Source organism: Alosa pseudoharengus, unplaced genomic scaffold, assembly GCF_046254945.1.
Source record: "Alosa pseudoharengus isolate Yale_2024_CS ecotype anadromous, Long Island Sound unplaced genomic scaffold, YU_APseudo_1.1 YU_APseudo_1.1_scf_14, whole genome shotgun sequence".
Classification (NCBI taxonomy): domain Eukaryota; kingdom Metazoa; phylum Chordata; class Actinopteri; order Clupeiformes; family Clupeidae; genus Alosa; species Alosa pseudoharengus.
Window position 1 is genome coordinate 26767364 of NW_027468609.1, and position 16928 is coordinate 26784291.

Sequence of the window (16928 nt, forward strand, 5' to 3'; positions counted from 1 at the left end):
GAGCACTCCATTAGAACGGTAAACAGAACCACTTCTGCATGCTAACAGGGCAGAGGCACGTAGCGCGCGCTGCAGCTGGCTAGGCTATATATAAACTCACACGTGCAGGCTCTCCACTCTGCAGCACTAGGGCTGAGGGGGTGCTTTGTGTCAGGACGGGCACCCTACCTACTGGGGCTACAATGTGCTGCCGCTGCCACTTCCTATATTATTTACGGAGGATATTTCAGGTGATTCAGGCCACTTTTGTCTCTACTCCTTTTCATTTTCAAAGCTGGCAATAGAAACAATAGCATAATGCGTTCGCTGCATATTGAATTACCCCTTAGTCCGAAATGCATTCACTCCAATGCGTAATGACATTTTGTCAAAGACGGACCACAGATAAGAGGGCTATTCACTGAAATGGCATCAAACGGGTCCACCTTTGTTTACCGAGGCAGCGAACCCTCCTTATTTTCCCTATACAGGGCAAAGCAGGAAGGAAAAGAGTGCACACACACACACACACAAACAGGGCAAAGCAGGAAGGAAGAGTGCGCGCACACACACACACACACACACACACACACACACACACACACACACACACACACACACACACACACACACACAAACAGGGCAAAGCAGGAAGGAAAAGAGTGCGCACACACACACACACACACACACACACACACACACACAATTCATTTACAGCATTGTGGTTGGGCTCAATCAATTGATGACAGGCCTTTTTGCATGCAGCCCCGAAAAAACAATCCCTTCTCCCCTGAGTAGGGCGGCGCAGGGCCAGAGTCAGGGCCAGGCCCGGCCGGTCCGGTCCGGTCCGGTTAAGTCAACAGTTGTGGCGGCTGATTGGGCCGGGCCGGCTGGTGCAATGGCGTCTGTCGGGGGAGCTCACACAGCAATGCTTATTAGATCATAATGAACTAAATTGTCCCCGCTGCACCGAGGCCAGCGTTCCACGCAGGCAAATTAAGAGGCTCTGGGTGGGCTTACGGAGCGTACAGCCACGGATATTTCCACCGCTGGGTCTGGAAGCACGGCATGTATAACCGGGGCTAAAACAAAAATGGCAGGATCGACACTGGGAAAGAACGCTTGTTAGCGTCTGAGTCTGAGACCTGTCAGACTCTTTTAAGGTAGCCTGACTGACTGACATTGACATTTTTAAATATTTCAACCCATCTCAAAAACATGAGCATGAAATGATTCATCGCTTAACTCTTACCAAATATTATTTGTTGTGGCTGGTCGATGCTTACCTCTAAATGCACTGACGTCACCATAGTGAATTTGCAGCACAAAGTGGGTGATGCGGGTGTCACCCCCAACTCTGAATCCAACATCTGGAAAGACAGCACATCCCCACAGGCATTAGCTAGCTGTGAGACTGATTAGATTCTCAGCAGAGACCAATTATTCTGGAGCTGGATAACGTGAAGGGGATTATGACAGGAGGAGAAAGGGAAAGAAATGGGGATGAAAGGACAAACAAAGATGGAGAGAGAGAGAGGGAGAGAGAGAGCAAGAAAGAAAGAAACAGAGTGACCACAGGGTGGAAAGGGACACATTGGGGGCAGATAGAGAAAGAGTGATGCTGTGAAATGCAAACTAAAAGGGAGAGAGGGGTGAAAAGAAAGACTGAAAGAGAGAGAGAGAAAAAGAGGGGGGGGGGTTACCTCTGGGCAGTTTGGTAGGAGGGGCGTTGCGGGCCCAGGCGTACATGATTTTGGCCTCGTCTTTACAGGTGCCCTGCTCCGTCCCACAGTCCCTGGGTGAAGACACACAGAAGCTCCGCTCAATACAGCAACCCGCAGACCCAGTCCATTATTCTCTCACGGTGCATGGGAATCATCAATACACAAACAAACCCCCCACCCCCTCAACACACACACACACACACACACACACACACACACACAAACCAAACAGCCGACTTCAGAGAGGGATACCGGCAGACCTCCACTTCACATTCACTCCATAATGGAGCCATCAATCTATTTGGTTATGCGAGCGTACGCAAGTAACACCGACTGTATGGAAACTGACTTCACTTCCCTGAAAATAGACTTTTCACATTTCCAGAACTGAACTGAAATCTAATTGGCTCCGAGCCTTGAACTCTGTGAGGCACTGTGCTAATGCCCTAATCGCAGATTATTACCAACATCTTGGGATGCTGCTTTCTGCAAACAGCAGTATGAATCAATTCCTTACGGGGGGAAAATATAAAAAGCCCAATTCGTCCAAAAAGAAAAACAACTAAAAGAATCCTAAAAATATGTCAGGATACCAAGCATTTCTGATTAGTAATGGACAGGTAAGGCTCCATCTTCTCGATACTCTTCCTGGAAAAGAAACTGAAAGGCTTAAAGTGGCACAAATGCCCTTTCAAGCTGCTTTTGACACCTGTGTTTTTCCCCAAAGACACTGTAGCAGCACCCTGTGAGAAACATATTTTGACTGACGCTGGAGTCTGACAGTACGTCAGTGGCGACGTACGTTTTTGTCTCGGCTGTTCCCTTCAAAACAGCACACTCAGCTGATGCCGTTCGTGGACTGCAGCTGCAGCGGTTGGTCTGTGATGTCCACAGGCACACAAATATGGTGCTTTTCAATTCTGGTTCAGTTTGCTGTGGATCTGGGCGTTGGGGAGTGTGATTGCTAGTCCCGTCCCGCTGAATGGCCTATTTTCAAGCCCCCCCACTGACTCCCCCCTCTCTCTCTCTCTCTCTCTCTCCCTCTCTCTCTTTGATTTCTAAAGCTTCATAGGATCTTCTGCAATTCTGCACAGCTTTCACACTCAGAATGGGTAATGCTATTTCGGAGTGGGGGCGGTTAAGGGGTGTTAAGAGTTAGCAAACGGGAGGATGAGGAGGGGGGAGTTCATCCCTGTTAGAGATTAATTTTTGATGAAAAACTGGATGGAAAAAAAGGGTGGATAAATGAAACAGTGTGTGGGGGGGGGGGGATTAACTCCCGCCCACGCAAATATGAATAGCATGGCACTGCAACAATTTCCCTATAATAAGGTTTATGACAGGATGGAATAAAACAAAAGATGCAGACCATGTCAAGCATGATAGCTTCTTTGAAAAACTGACTGAATTCTGGGCTGCGACATGTTTTTTTTGTTGTGTTCCTTCTTCTTGAATTGAGATCTATCAGATGTAGTTTTCTCTGGCCTTGTTTTCAAAGTGTTTTTATCCAGTGGGCCTCGCTGGGTGTTCTGCTCATGTCGTGGGAAATGGCTCACATTCGGTGGTGTTTTTCTTTTGTGTTTCTTCCATGACACAGCCTTAAGATAACACTCTGAAGGGATCTGGAGAAGAACAGTTCTCCCTTGGGTTGAACACCCCCCCCCCCCATCCTACCCTCCCCCCTCTTTTGTTGAGGTGGCTGCAGTTGCTATGGTAACTGGCAAGTTTATTAGTGAATGTCTCCAGCTCCAGGTCTCTGGCTTTCTCTCTCCGTCTCTTTTTCTCTCTGCTCAGGGAGACAATAGTCATCCCACACATTAACTGCTTCGGTGACACTGTGCAAGGCTGGCATGATATCCTCAGGCACTCAACGTAATGAAAGAAAAGTAACAATTAGCGGCGATTTTTGCCGAATTAATTTCTTTAAAACTCGTTTAACAGAAAACCTTCCACAGCCACTTTGTTTTCATGTCGCACTATGATGGAGTGTGCTACATTTCTCCACTACGGTAAAGCAAGACAGATAATCCCAGATAATCGTCCCCCCCTCTGCATCCCATATATCTCGGGTGTCAGATGCAAGAGACAGCTTCATTACTCCAGAGTTAACAAAGCCTGTAATTACCTCAGATTTTAAATTACGAGATTATCATTGAGGTAAATAAGCGAGAGAGGCACTACTAAATTCAGGTAGACAACAAAGACAACACAGAAGTGTAGCATCTACAGTCTCCTGCTTACCAGTAACCTTTGGTGGACACAGGGGTCCTGCAGCCGTACAGGAGCATGTGGTGAGCTGTGTCCATTGACGCATGAGGCACAAAGTCCACTGTGAAGGATGAGAGAGAGCAAAAGTTAGCATACACAACTCAGAGACGCTTTCATCTCCAGGCAGGAATCTTGTACTGCGAAACAAATTGCCTAGGCAGTGCATTTCAACAAAGGACATTAAGTATGTATAGCAGGGCTTTTGTTGATAACAGGATTTTAGGTTTTGTGCTGATTTTTTTCATTGATTTACAACCATACCACTCCATTAAATATGCAATAGGAGACGTACCCTCAGACTACCCAGGGCGGCACTACCAAGAGCTGGGGAATGGGGGAAGTGGAGGAATTGAAATATGAGCAGCACTTCCATATCTTTCTTTGGTTATTGGGCCGTGCATCAAGCTTGGCAACAAACCATCCAGCCAGCCGTCCTCGTGGGCAAGAGAGAAAAATCAATGCACTCTCCATACGAAAGTGATTGACAGCTCCACGATTCCCTCTCTCTCTCCTTCTTCCTTTTTTTCACACTTTCTTTTCCTCTCTATTCCTATCTAGCTCCATCGAAGTCCCTTGTTCTCACTTAGTCTCTTCTCACAACCCTCCCTCTCTCTCTCTCTCTCCCTCTTTCTCTCTCTCTCCTCTCTCTTTCTCTCTTCCTCCTCTGTCTCTCTCACTTTCTCTCCCAGGAAGAATAATCCTGACATGAATAATGGATGATGTGTTTGAGGAGAGGCCAAAGGTGGACAGTCCTGGTGTATTTCCTCATCTGTCGTGGGACGACAGAACAGAACAGCAGCTCAGCCTTGGCCATCGCAGCACTTTTCCCTTCCAGACAGACGTTCAATTCAAATTCTGTCAAATTCCATCTGAATTATGCATGCCACTCAGTTTTGTACACATTTCAGATTGTGTAGTCCTAGAATTAGCCAACGTGTGTCTGTGACCCACTCATCTTCACCCAAGGTGGAGGATTTTTTTCCCTCCCAAAAAAATTGTAAACACAGGTTTCTTTTTTTACAGCACAAATATAATTAAAAAATAGCCTGCTGCTTTTTTTTGTGCTGTGATGGGAATCTTGTGTAAGGAAGCGTTCTTTCTTCCGTGGGACTAAACATGCACTCGTGTGGAAAAACAAACAGTTGGATGCTAATCACCGAGGCAATGAGGAGTCACCCCCTCCAATCAGTCGCCCTCCATGAGCGGTAAGGAGAGGACACGAGAAGCAGATGTAGACATCACTCTCCACTCAGGGACAGGGGTGGACAGTTGGGTAAACAACCAAACCCATCAGGCCATCACTGGGCTCTCTATCCCTCTTTCATATCTCTCTTATTCTCTCTCTACCTCTCTCTGTTGATCAAGCCATCGGCCACTGTCGATATTTCTTTTACATGCTTCACTGGGCGCCATTACACAGGGTGTTTTACGTGCAGATGGGTGGCCTGCCACTGATCACACTGCTGTCGACACGGCGTAATTGAAATGGCAGCTCAATGCAGCTGGAGTTTCGATAACCCAACGCAGCCGTGTGAAGAGACACAGACCCCACCAAGGGAAAGGAGAAGGATTCAAATATGCAATAACAAACGACACTGTTGCATGCCAGCTGGTCACATGACTGCTTCTTCTCACCCAGCGACGACGCTACTGGAGACGTGCCCCGTGCCAATTGGCCAACCAGATTGCCAGGGGCTTAGGAAGTCATCAAAGACATGGCATAAGCAAAGTCAGTTTTGCTGCATGTTATTGTTTGTTTGTTTGTTTGTTTGTTTGTTTGTTTGTTTGTTTGTTCCTGCAGAGGCATTGAATAATTCACCATGAGCCATAAAGTATAAAATGCAGCCGTTGGCCTCTTCAAGAATGATCCCTTGTAAGTAATTTGTGGAACGTAAATCACAACACACAGTGCCTGGGAGTTACAATATCATTTAACAGGCTCCTTAGTATTCTGCCTGTGTTAAAAGATGCTAATTGGAGGGAAAACTCAAGAGGGCAAACCTTGTTTAGAGGGGATTTTATTTATTGCCAGATTATGAAGATCTGCTATCCGTGACTGAGTGAACATCTATATTTGGAAACAACCTCTCCATCGTGGTATTAGCATTCACCTGTTCAAATTGGCGACAAACCAGATAACGATAGAAAGACATGAACTCTAACATGTAGATCCATGTAGAGTTCATTCAATCAGCACCCCCAAAAGATGAGCCTTTTTTCTAGATGAGGCATGTATCTGTATATATCCATATTATGACTGTCACCAATCATGGCCTGTCTGCAATGCTGTTAATGCAGCTCCCTGACTCCCTGAATATGCAAATATTCGTACGCAGAGAGATGAGCCAAAAATGTCGCCCTAATCAAAGCTGACAGATGGCTTCTATTCTAAATGGACAAGACTCCAGACTGTGAGAACAACCTCAGACCAACAGGAGAGGTGAAGATACACAAACATCCTATGAACACCTAACCGCAATGACTGCAGTGTTACAAAACGCTCGTTAGCATGATGAGGCATTGTGGGGTGGTTTGCTGTTTGCTCTTAGCCAACATCTTAAGAGGTGGGTGTGTGTGCAATCAACATGGGTGGACGCAATCATGCGGCTGCTGTTTCAGCCCAAAGTAAGCATCTATTTTGTAAGTACACATAAATAATTACACCTTCCTGCGATATGTGCCATGTTTCATACTGATCCTGTCTTAAAGGGTATCTATTCCAGGAAATGTAATCCATGGGCTCTGAAGTGTCCATAACTACATATCTATAGATTTTAGCATTCTATAGCTATATTCCCTTGATGAAGAGTTGTCTTATAACGGCTTGTAGAATCAAATGGTTGGTGAAGTGGGTATAAATCATAACTTCTATCTTAGAATTAATAATAAAACTTGTTCTGATACAAAAACAAATGAATTGAATACATGCTGATATTGCGTCTTTGTTTGTTTACTGTCTTTAAGCATTACAACACTGGCTATACAGGCAATCATCTTAAACCCTCAGCAAGTCCACCTCAGAGTCTCTCATTTCATTACATCAAGTGTTGCCAAAATCACAGCCCTCCAGCATATGCATTGCAATGCTACTAGCCCTCCGAAACAATGTGACCGTAACACCTTTTGGTATAATTCATTATCAGCATTTTATTCATGAGTGAAGTCAGTATTTCTTCGCCACTCACAGATAATCATTACAACAGCACTCAGCAATAAAAGAAACCACGCGAGGCAAGTTTTTTTTTTTCCAATTAATCTACATAAGACACTAAACTGTGCTGACAGTAAAGGTGCTGATGTGTGTAGTGCGATAGCTCAGAGCAGATTTTTACGGCTTTCTGTGTTTTTGTTAGGCGCCCCGTCCTGTCTTCTCCTCCACTACGAGTTAACAGGATTGGAAACGCTCTCACTTCACCGCTCTGCCACTGCACTCACGCGGTGGGGGATAAAGAAATAAGGGCTGGCTTGGCCGGGGCTGAGTCTTGGAGACCAACGGAGCTGTCTACACACCGTCTATAGTGATCCCTGTTTCCACAGAGGCCTCTCAGCTTCAGACACAAACACAACGCAGAGGTCAAGAGGTCAGAGAGCAGGATTGTGAGACTGCTGTAACCCTGACAACAGGCCGCCTGTGTGTGCGTGGACAAATGAGGATGTCTAGCCATAGCAACTGACGGTGGACCAGAATTACGTCAACACTATTATGAATTCACCTGCTGTAATGGAATGAATGGGGAGGAGGGCTGATAATCAAGTCTGTCAGAGCGTCCTGAGACTCAAAGTGAAAATGCATAATCCTCTTTGGAGGAATGAAATTGCCACTTACAGGCGCAGGAAAATAACAGAAAACAGCAGAACAGAAGGCATAATACCCTAAACACCTTCATTCAGAATGATCCACTGAACAAGAAGAGGGTGTTTGTAGGTTTACATATTTATGTATGGCAAAATTAGGGGAGTACTTGAGATGGAGGACCGAGAGGGGGGAACTGCACAGAGGCACTCACCTATATAGGTGTCCCTCTGGGTAGGCACAGGAACAGCCATGCACAGGTACGTGTCCGACTGTTAGACAAGAAACAGAAAAAAGAAACTTAATAAATATCGTTAGTAAATATATCGTTAGTAAAGTAAAAGACCTGAGGAAGTTAGGTTAGGTTCTTTCTCACAGGCTAAAAACAGACATTACACTCGATGCATGAAGCTCAATTAGGCATACAGTAAACAGGAGGCTCTGTGTCTCCTAAAAGCTCTTTGGAAACACTCAGAGATGAGTCAGTCCCTAAGTCAATCATTAATATCTCACTCAACCCACTCATTATCTCCGATGTGCCAGTGCAGGGCAAACAGACTAAAAAAGAGCTCTGCATTGTGAGTCATAGGAAGACGGCAGAAGACAACCGCACCCCCCCACCCCAACAGTTGCACAAACGCACTGCTGTGTTCTTAATCTCCAGCCAGCAGGGTGAAATGGGGGGGGGGGGGGGGGGGTTGAGATGGGGGGTGCAGAGACAGACCTTCATGCTGATGTGATTCAGGTAGACGGGCAGTACACTAACGCAGACTCGCAGGCAGCAGACCTGAGCGTCAGGCCACGTCCTCTGGTTTAGACAGACACACAGCGGCCTTAAATCACGTCCCCAGGACCAACCTTGCGTAACGCGGGGGAGATATATTTCAAGAGGGGGAGGGGGAGGCCCATGGTATAGCATCCACTAATGGAGACAAACTGCGTCCACAAAAAAACAGTCTTTTTTTCCCCTCTTCTTCTTATGGCTATATTTGTTCCTTCCTCTTACGCTCTCTTGTTGTTTTCTTCACCCTTTTGTTTCTTTTTTTCCTTTCTTCCTTCACTCAGTCTTTTCTCCCTGGTTTCAATTTTCTCGGTGACCTCTCCATCTGCAGTCGGTTCAAGCGTCACGTCTGCCTTGACTCGAAATAGCCCCTTCTCTCCCCATCCTCATAAACCCCCCCACCCTCTCCCTTCCTCCCTCCCCGCCTTGTCAGGATGTGCGTGATATTGTTGTTTGCTTCACTAACAAAAGCTGCATGGTGTAGAGAAGGAGAATGAGAACGAGAGGAAAGGAGAAAGAAGGAGGGATGAAAAATGGCAGCTGTGAACGTAGTTCCTGGGAACAGCCATTTAACTGACACATTTGTAACAAACATGACAGGAAGTCGTTCGCAGCCAAATGCCGTAATTGCTTAGTTATGGCTGATGGCTTTTGGCTGTCATTCCTCCATCCGTGTGCTATGCTCGGAATGATTACATCAATTTGTAAGGGATGGTGCATTTCTTTTTCTCTAAGCTGTTATGGCAGAGACAAACTAATCCTGCCAAGTTTGTCTTCAAATAAATAAATTAATGAAATAATAAATAAATATTATAAAAAAAACATAAGGGCAAAGGGACAGATAGTTGGCAGGGAAGCCTTTTATATAAATGATGACATCAGTTTGAATCAGAGACAAAATGCTGATAGGGAACTTTGATAAGGTCAGCAGCCGGGTGGATATTTAGCAGAGGATCAGCACGTCATGAGGTCGGATACAACCCCCCCCACACACACACACACACACTTACACACACACGCCTTCCCATACATTCAATCACCTCTTCATCCTGGCCTCCTGTTTCAGAGTGTAAAGCAACAACATGAAACAGTCATCCTGGGAGAAGAAGAGGCAATTTAATGGTATCTGTACGGCCAAGATATTTGGCCAAGCTGGAGAACTAGTGAAAGGTCAACTGCCGATGATCAATAGCGCAATACTGCTGAAAATGACTGCTCTTCCCTCCTCGTCGTCCTCCTCCTCCTCCTCCTGCTGCCCAGATAGAAGTCATGTCTTCTTTTTTTCCTCACCCTCCTGGGATTGTTACACACCACATAATCCTCCTGGCGGAGTTATCAGCACGGGCGGCTGCGATGAATCACTCGCCGATGAGTCATAGACCTGCGCGGAGAATAATAATAGCTACGCCACCCCCACCACCACCACCACCACCATCTCTGCTCTCTCCACCTCACCCGAGCCACTGCTAACATCGCCACCCAGCGTCTCCTAGCTTCCCTCCTTTCCTCACACAGCGATTTTATCAACTTTTCACAAGGTGTTGTGTGTGTGTGTGTGGGGGGGGACGCAAAGTCGGAAAAACACAACAAGCACAAGACTCCCAGAATGCACCTCACACTGGTCTCAATGGAACAGCCCCCATTCATGCAAAACCAGAGAAGGGCAGGTCTTATTGTGAGCGAGACAAGAGGACGTAGCTGGGAGCCGAGAGCTCAATTAGCTACATCTGTGTGTACGTGTGAGTGTGTGTGAGTGTGTGTGAGAGGGGTGGGGGGGAGGGTCAAGCTCTAATGACTACATTACTGATGGATCAATAGAGAGAACACAAACACTGTGGGAGATCCACCCCTCTACCCCTCCCGGAGGACTCTCGTCCACAGGCCTGCACCCCCACCCCCCTCCTCTGCATAAATTAGACCCAAAGCCATACGAAAGATCTTAACAATCACTTCCTGTATGGTCTTATCAATACGCAAACAAACGAGAACCCCTTCACAGGACTGTTATACAACGATATTTTGCTCACCGCTGACATGCATGGTGGATATGTGATCACTGTATTGGTATATGTACTGTGGCATTGGTTACATGTGTCTTTGAGAGGTGTGGCATAGCTTACTGCTGATGGGATCACTCCTGGCATTCGGATGTCCAGTGTCAGATTGTGGGGGTTGGACTGGATGGCAGGCTGTCTTATCCTGGAGCAGTCATTTGGGTCGGACCAGGGAGTCTCCTGATACCTGCTCCCAGAATCAAAAGAGGAGAGGTTTGCAAACAAACAGGGACGAGCACAAAATAAAACATCCTCCCATCATCTTTTGTTTTACGTTTGATTTAAAGGTTTTGTTTTTTTGTTTGTTTGTTTTTTCAAAAATACATGTGGTGTAATATGAATTTATATTAAGTATATATTTAGCAAAAACAAAACTATTTTGATACATTTTAAAATATGTGATCAGCCAAAACCAAAATGGCACAGCAGAAAAAAATGCAACAATAACAACAATGCAAAAATACGTATATATGAATAAAATGGACCCCTAACATCACTGACATATCACATATATATCACTCAACATAACACAACAAAACACCATGTATTCAATATGGCAATCTGCACAAAGCAAACAATCAGCCCCCATGAAATCTCTCACTACATGAAGGACCGTCATTTATGCAGTTCTTGTTTTTTTGCTTTGCTCAATCCTTCCTGTTCTTTTGCAATCTTGCAAAACCCGACCGTTTCTGATTATGATCTCAAATTCAAAGAGTTAAGAAAACTAACATCAGCCAACAGCATTTTTCAGCCCGCAATATGCCAAAACAAACTGAACTCAATGTACTGAAACCCAGAGCAAGCGAGTCTGTCTTATGGCATATGTGCGCACAGGTAATTGTTCCTGGCTGACTCACCTCTTAAACCTGCTGAGGGGGTCTCTGACGCTGTAGCTATGGCTTTGACAGACGAGGGCCAGAAGTAAGACGCCACACACCAGGACTCCCATGTCTCTCCTTTCCTCTCTCCCGCGGACGGGGCTGATTAGCTTCAAGAGTGATGGCGGGGGGGAGGGACGCAGAGACCGAGAGGCAAGGGGGGGGAGAGACGGCAACAGCAGTCACGGCAACGGCAGCGGCAGCGAGTGGTCCTCTCCGATCAGCCGCGCGGACGGCAATTAGAAGAGTCCAGGCAGGAGCGGCGGTAAGGGCAGCGGCAGCGTCGGCAGCAGCAGGAGGAACCTCATCAATCGCGCCTCCTCCTCCTCTCCATCTGACACTGAGCGCGAGTGCTCAGGCTGGCTGCTTCTATTGTTTGGTTTTATTTCCTCTCTCTCTCCCGCACACTTCTTTTCCTCTTCTGTTTGCTTTGTTTTTTTTATTCCTTCACGATTTGTGACTCTCGTTGTTTCCAAGCGCATGAAACTGAGGCAGGAGTTGGGAGCGAGTGTTCTTTTTCTTTTTTTCTCCCTTGTCTTCCCCCCCTCCTCTTCCTGCTCGTCTTTGCTCCTCTCCGCAGCTTTGGATCTCCCCCACTCCTCCTCCCTTGGTTCCCCTTCACAAGTGTCCCAGAGTGAGAGAGAGAGAGATTTGACTTTCTCCCCCCCCCCCCCACTTCTTTACACCCTCTCCCTCCCTCCCGCTCTCTTTTCTCCTTGATGCAGGCGGTCGAATCAAGATGCACGCTGACAGCCCTGGACACGGCTGGCTCTGTCCCCCTCGTTGCTTTCAGCTCCAAAAAATCCCAAGAGAAGTGTGGGGGGAGAGAGAGAGAGAGAGAGAAAAAAGCGAGAGAGAGAGAGAGCGAGAGAGAGAGAGAAGGGTAGGGAGGAGGGGACAGTACGGACAGCAGCAGTAGCAGCAGCGGCAGCTTCTCGCTCCTTCAAACGAGACGGCCGCCACACATCACACGCTTGGGAATGCAGCTTCAGTCACAACCTGTAAAAATAGAAGTGGAGAGCGCAGCATGAGTGACGCTAACACAACACGCGCACCAGCGGTAACACTAGCGTTCCCCTGCCCCTCCCTCTCTCTCTCTCTCTCTCGCTCTCTCCCTCCCTCTCTCACTCTCTCTCCCTCCCTCTCTCACTCTTTCTCCCTCCCTCTCTCACTCTCCCTCCCTCCCTCTCTCTCTTTCTCCTTCAACCACCTCTCTCCGCCTCCCTTCAGGGCAAAGCCTGCTTAATACACTCCCATTATGGGAAGTGGCAGCTTCAAGCGTCTCTCCTCCAATGGGAGTGTATAGGATTTCATTAATCTTTTTCACAACCTTACTTTTCATCCATTGATTAAAACGAAAAAATAAATAAAAATGCACACAGGAAGAGAGAAGAGTGGAGAGAGAGAGAGAGAGAGAGAGAGAGAGAGAGAGATGCAGAGCAACAAGAGAAGAGCTGAGATGAATGGACAGAGATCAGTGGGCAGGACGGGGTGAGAGGGAGAGGAGGTGGGAGAAAGTGAGAGTGTGGCCTGGAGGTTTGGTGACCTTAGCTCTGCGACGCTAATCCAATCCCCACACCTCGCCGCAAAGAGGATTCCGATCGACGATGGCACCGCCAACACAATACAACACAACACACACACACACACAGAACGTAGACAACAAACACACACACAGACACCCAAACACAAGAAAAACAAAGACAACACAGACATTCACAACACACACAACACATGTCTTAGCAGGCAACATCTCTCCTCACAGGGGAGAGAGAGAGAGGGAGAGAGAGAGAGAGAAAGAGAGAGAGAGAGAGGGAGAAATAGAGAAGGCAATTGGGTGAAGCGAGGTGGACAGGGCTGAGATAGAAGTAGAAAAAAGAGGAAAGCTCAAGGGAGGCTGGGAAACTGAGAAAGCAGAGCTGGATCAATGGGGAGATAACAGGAGAAAAGAAGAGGAGAAAAAAGGGAAACAGACAAGGAAGGTATAGAAAAAAGGAGAGAGAGAGACACACAGAGACAGACAAGAAGGCTAGCAAGAGGTTTGAAGAAAATGAGAAATGGTTGGATGCCTGAACAGGAGGGACAGGCAGACAAAGACTGGGGGAGACAGATGAGATAGAGTCCAGAGAAAGAAAAGAGAGAAGGAGAGAGAAATGAGAAGCCCTTCCCCACACGTTTGGCGAGTGTTCATCCGAGGGGTGTGTGTGGGCCTGCCACCACGAGCCACAAGACACAAAATGTTAGTAGACACTTTCGAAAGACAAGTTACAGCCCAAACGGCAGGGTGACGAGGCAGTGCATAGTGCATGACACACTTGCCTCAAACACTTTAAAATGTCAGCACATGGAGCCACAAGAAAAGGATGATTCTCACCAGAAGTGACTTGTGCATTTTTTCCACACTTTCTTTTTTAAAATGACAACATTTCATCATACTTCTTGTCCTACCCTTGGAGTGTTAAACCACCCAAAAGAGTAGTAATTATGTGTCTCGGTTTAACACTCCTCATCTCATCAATAGGGCTATTGATCATTGACGAGCACCAGAACTGCCTAAGGTCATTTCAGTCCACTACACTGACACAGACACACACACAGACACACAGACTTCCCATTTCCCAGCAACTTTAATCAGCAGTAGAGCACAATCATTACCAGTAATATTACTCTTCAGTAATATTTGACAAAAATCTTCTCAAGTTATACCTGCCATCAATACACGAGGAAAAATAATGTCTCTCAATGGCCCTCTGTACCTACGTTAGACTATGTAATTAGGGAGCAAATGGATAGCAGGAACAGGATTTCAATGTGAAAAAGTGAAAGAGGAGTGGCAGAACAGGCCTAGCAGTGGAGTTGAAGCACTTTGCCATTATTCTCCTTAAATCACAAGCCACTACATGCTATAAGGAAAAACATAGGGGGAAAACATAGGGTATGTGTAAGAGTTGGCTACATAATACACCTATGTGATAAGGGGTTGAAAACCATCTTATAAAGCAAGATGATTACACTCAGCCAGCAGGGAATTACCAAATATTCTGCTTGTCAGTCACGTTTCCTGCACATGCAGGGGGACCCTGGCCTGAACACTAAAGGAAGCAGCTATATTGTATCACTGACTCAATCTAGAAATATTTGCTCAGACGGACCTACTCCAATGTGTCACACTGTTATGTGACACAAAAACCATCTTGTGTCCCTTTGCGAATTCTTCAGTTTTTCCCAGGGGTAAAATCATGTGGTCTGTGTTGCTGTTGACTCTTCTGGACAGTGTTGAAGACACAGGCTCATTCTTAATTTAGCTCGACGGGTTCTCTTTGGGAAGAAAAAAATTCCGAACTCCTCTGAGAAGTGCCAAGCCACAAACCAAAAAAAAAAAAAAAAAAAAACTCCCCACCCTCTGTCCGCATGTAAATTGCTAAATTAAAGACAAATGTAATTTGTTATGCAATGTGGGGAAGATTCATGTAGACCGCCAAACAAGTCAAAGCCCTCAGAGTTCAAATGCTGATACAGCAGCTTATTAGAAAACATCTTTAAGCAAGCCCTTACACACGTCCTTGTTTGGAAGCATATTACAGCTACAGGCATTTGAACGCAGAAAACTCTTTAAGCTGCGAGGCCAGCTTGGATCACTCGCAAACAAACAGGCCCGCAGAGAAAGCAATCTACAGTTCAGGAACTGGCAGAATTTCAAAACGCAGGCTTACTCTGCTTTTGACTAACCGTGATCGTTGGAATAATCCCTTGAATGTACTCAGAGGGACAGTATCGTTTTCCACACTAGTTAGACGCCCCCCCACACGCACACACACACAAACACATACACATACACACCACCCTTGGTAGATTATGAAGTCTTGGCTAAAATATACAGAGCTGGTATTTCTCATACACGTAGGCCTACATTTCTTATGTTTATAACAAAATGGCAGGAACAAATAGACATTTGAGACAGTAAAGGTCAGTCAAACAAGGCAGTGGTGGAGAAGAGTGATTGTTATATTTAAAAGGGCTCTTACTATGACTTTGTTCCCTCACACTAGCCTATGTGCCTATGACAGAACAGTATTCTTATCTGGATACACTTCTCTCACTCTCTCTCACACACACACACACACACACACACACACAAAAACAGTCATGGTGACACATCACACAACTGTCAGAGCACAGAGCCAGAAAGGAAACAAGGACCTTTTGGTTCCGTGCTTCAGTGAACCCTCCATGAGCTCCTGACATGAGCCCTCATTTACAAACCTTATGGGCTGCTTAAAACACACACATACACACACACACACACACTCCCTCTCTTTCTTTCACTCACACTCCATCTCTTTCTTTCACTCACACACACACACACACACACACACACGTCTATCTCCCTGAATGACAGCCGATGGATGGAGAGCGCCCTGATCTATGCAAATAAGGGCTTTTCCTGCATACATTAAATCAATCACAAAACCAACCACCTTTCGGTCTGGTGATCCCATGTAAAAGCTGACAGATTGACACCAGCCTACAAGCAACGTGTGTTTCTGTCAACAAATCACTCGTTTTTCATATTCAGAAAGGATAAAGTAAGACTCACTCAAAATCACTGCATATTTAAGATAACATTACATGATTATCTGCAAACCAAGACTCAATAATTTTAAATGATCTAAATACAACAAAAATGGATCTGCTGTTAAAGGACAGGTTCGGTATTTTACACTTAAAGCCCTGTTTTCAGATAGTTTATGATTAAATAGAACGTTTAAAGGAGAAGTTCGGTGTGAAATTGACCTTAGCTGTACTGAAAGATGTTGCCGAGTACTCACATGTGTCCAATAGGCACCTTCGCTCACCCCCTAGCATTCCAAATTACGCCGTTTTTAGCCGAGTAGCTGTGGGGGCATAGCGTAGCCTATGCAACTAAATCGCTATTTTTACACCATTAAAAAGGTTCCAAGTAACTCCACACTGCATTGGTAGACTTCTGAGGGTTTTGGAACCCTTTTAATTGTGTAAAAATAGTGATTTAGCTGCATAGGCTACGCTATGCCCCCCACAGCTACTTGGCTAAAAACGGCGTAATTCGGAATGCTAGGGGGTGAGCGAAGGTGCCTATTGGACACATGTAAGTACTCGGCAACATCTTTCAGTACAGCTAAGGTCAATTTCACACCGAACTTCTCCTTTAAGATTGAAATTTGTAGGCCTACACATGCTGCTGTCCTGAGAATTTTCGGTTTCTATGGTAGCGCCCCCCCTCCAGAACGCTGCATAGGTGCACTGGAACTATCCTTCCTAAAACGCATTAAACTTTCGTTTACAAAGACGTGAAACTCACCGAGTGGTCAGGGGTGTTCGCTGATATGCTCACACAAAAATCGCTGCAAAAGATGCTTTCCAACTGGTGTTTACCATGCGTTGTAAAACTGGAGCTATTTTTCCAAA

The 16928-nt window shown here is 46.0% G+C and overlaps 1 protein-coding gene across 3 annotated transcripts in view; it reads right to left on the minus strand.

Annotated features, from left to right (window-relative positions):
• Window positions 1-16928, minus strand: part of pam (peptidylglycine alpha-amidating monooxygenase) — a 57897-nt gene that overhangs the window by 30001 nt on the left and 10968 nt on the right. For 2 of the 3 annotated variants that reach the window (XM_076284414.1, XM_076284412.1), the window contains exons 2-7: window positions 11460-12479; window positions 10666-10789; window positions 7979-8036; window positions 3945-4032; window positions 1683-1774; window positions 1266-1349 (exon numbers count right to left, since the gene is read on the minus strand). In XM_076284414.1, the coding sequence (XP_076140529.1) occupies window positions 1266-1349; window positions 1683-1774; window positions 3945-4032; window positions 7979-8036; window positions 10666-10789; window positions 11460-11551 (538 nt within the window). In that variant the 5' untranslated portion in view covers window positions 11552-12479. The remainder of the gene's footprint in view (window positions 1-1265; window positions 1350-1682; window positions 1775-3944; window positions 4033-7978; window positions 8037-10665; window positions 10790-11459; window positions 12480-16928) is intronic. The other variant, XM_076284413.1, reaches the window with a different exon arrangement.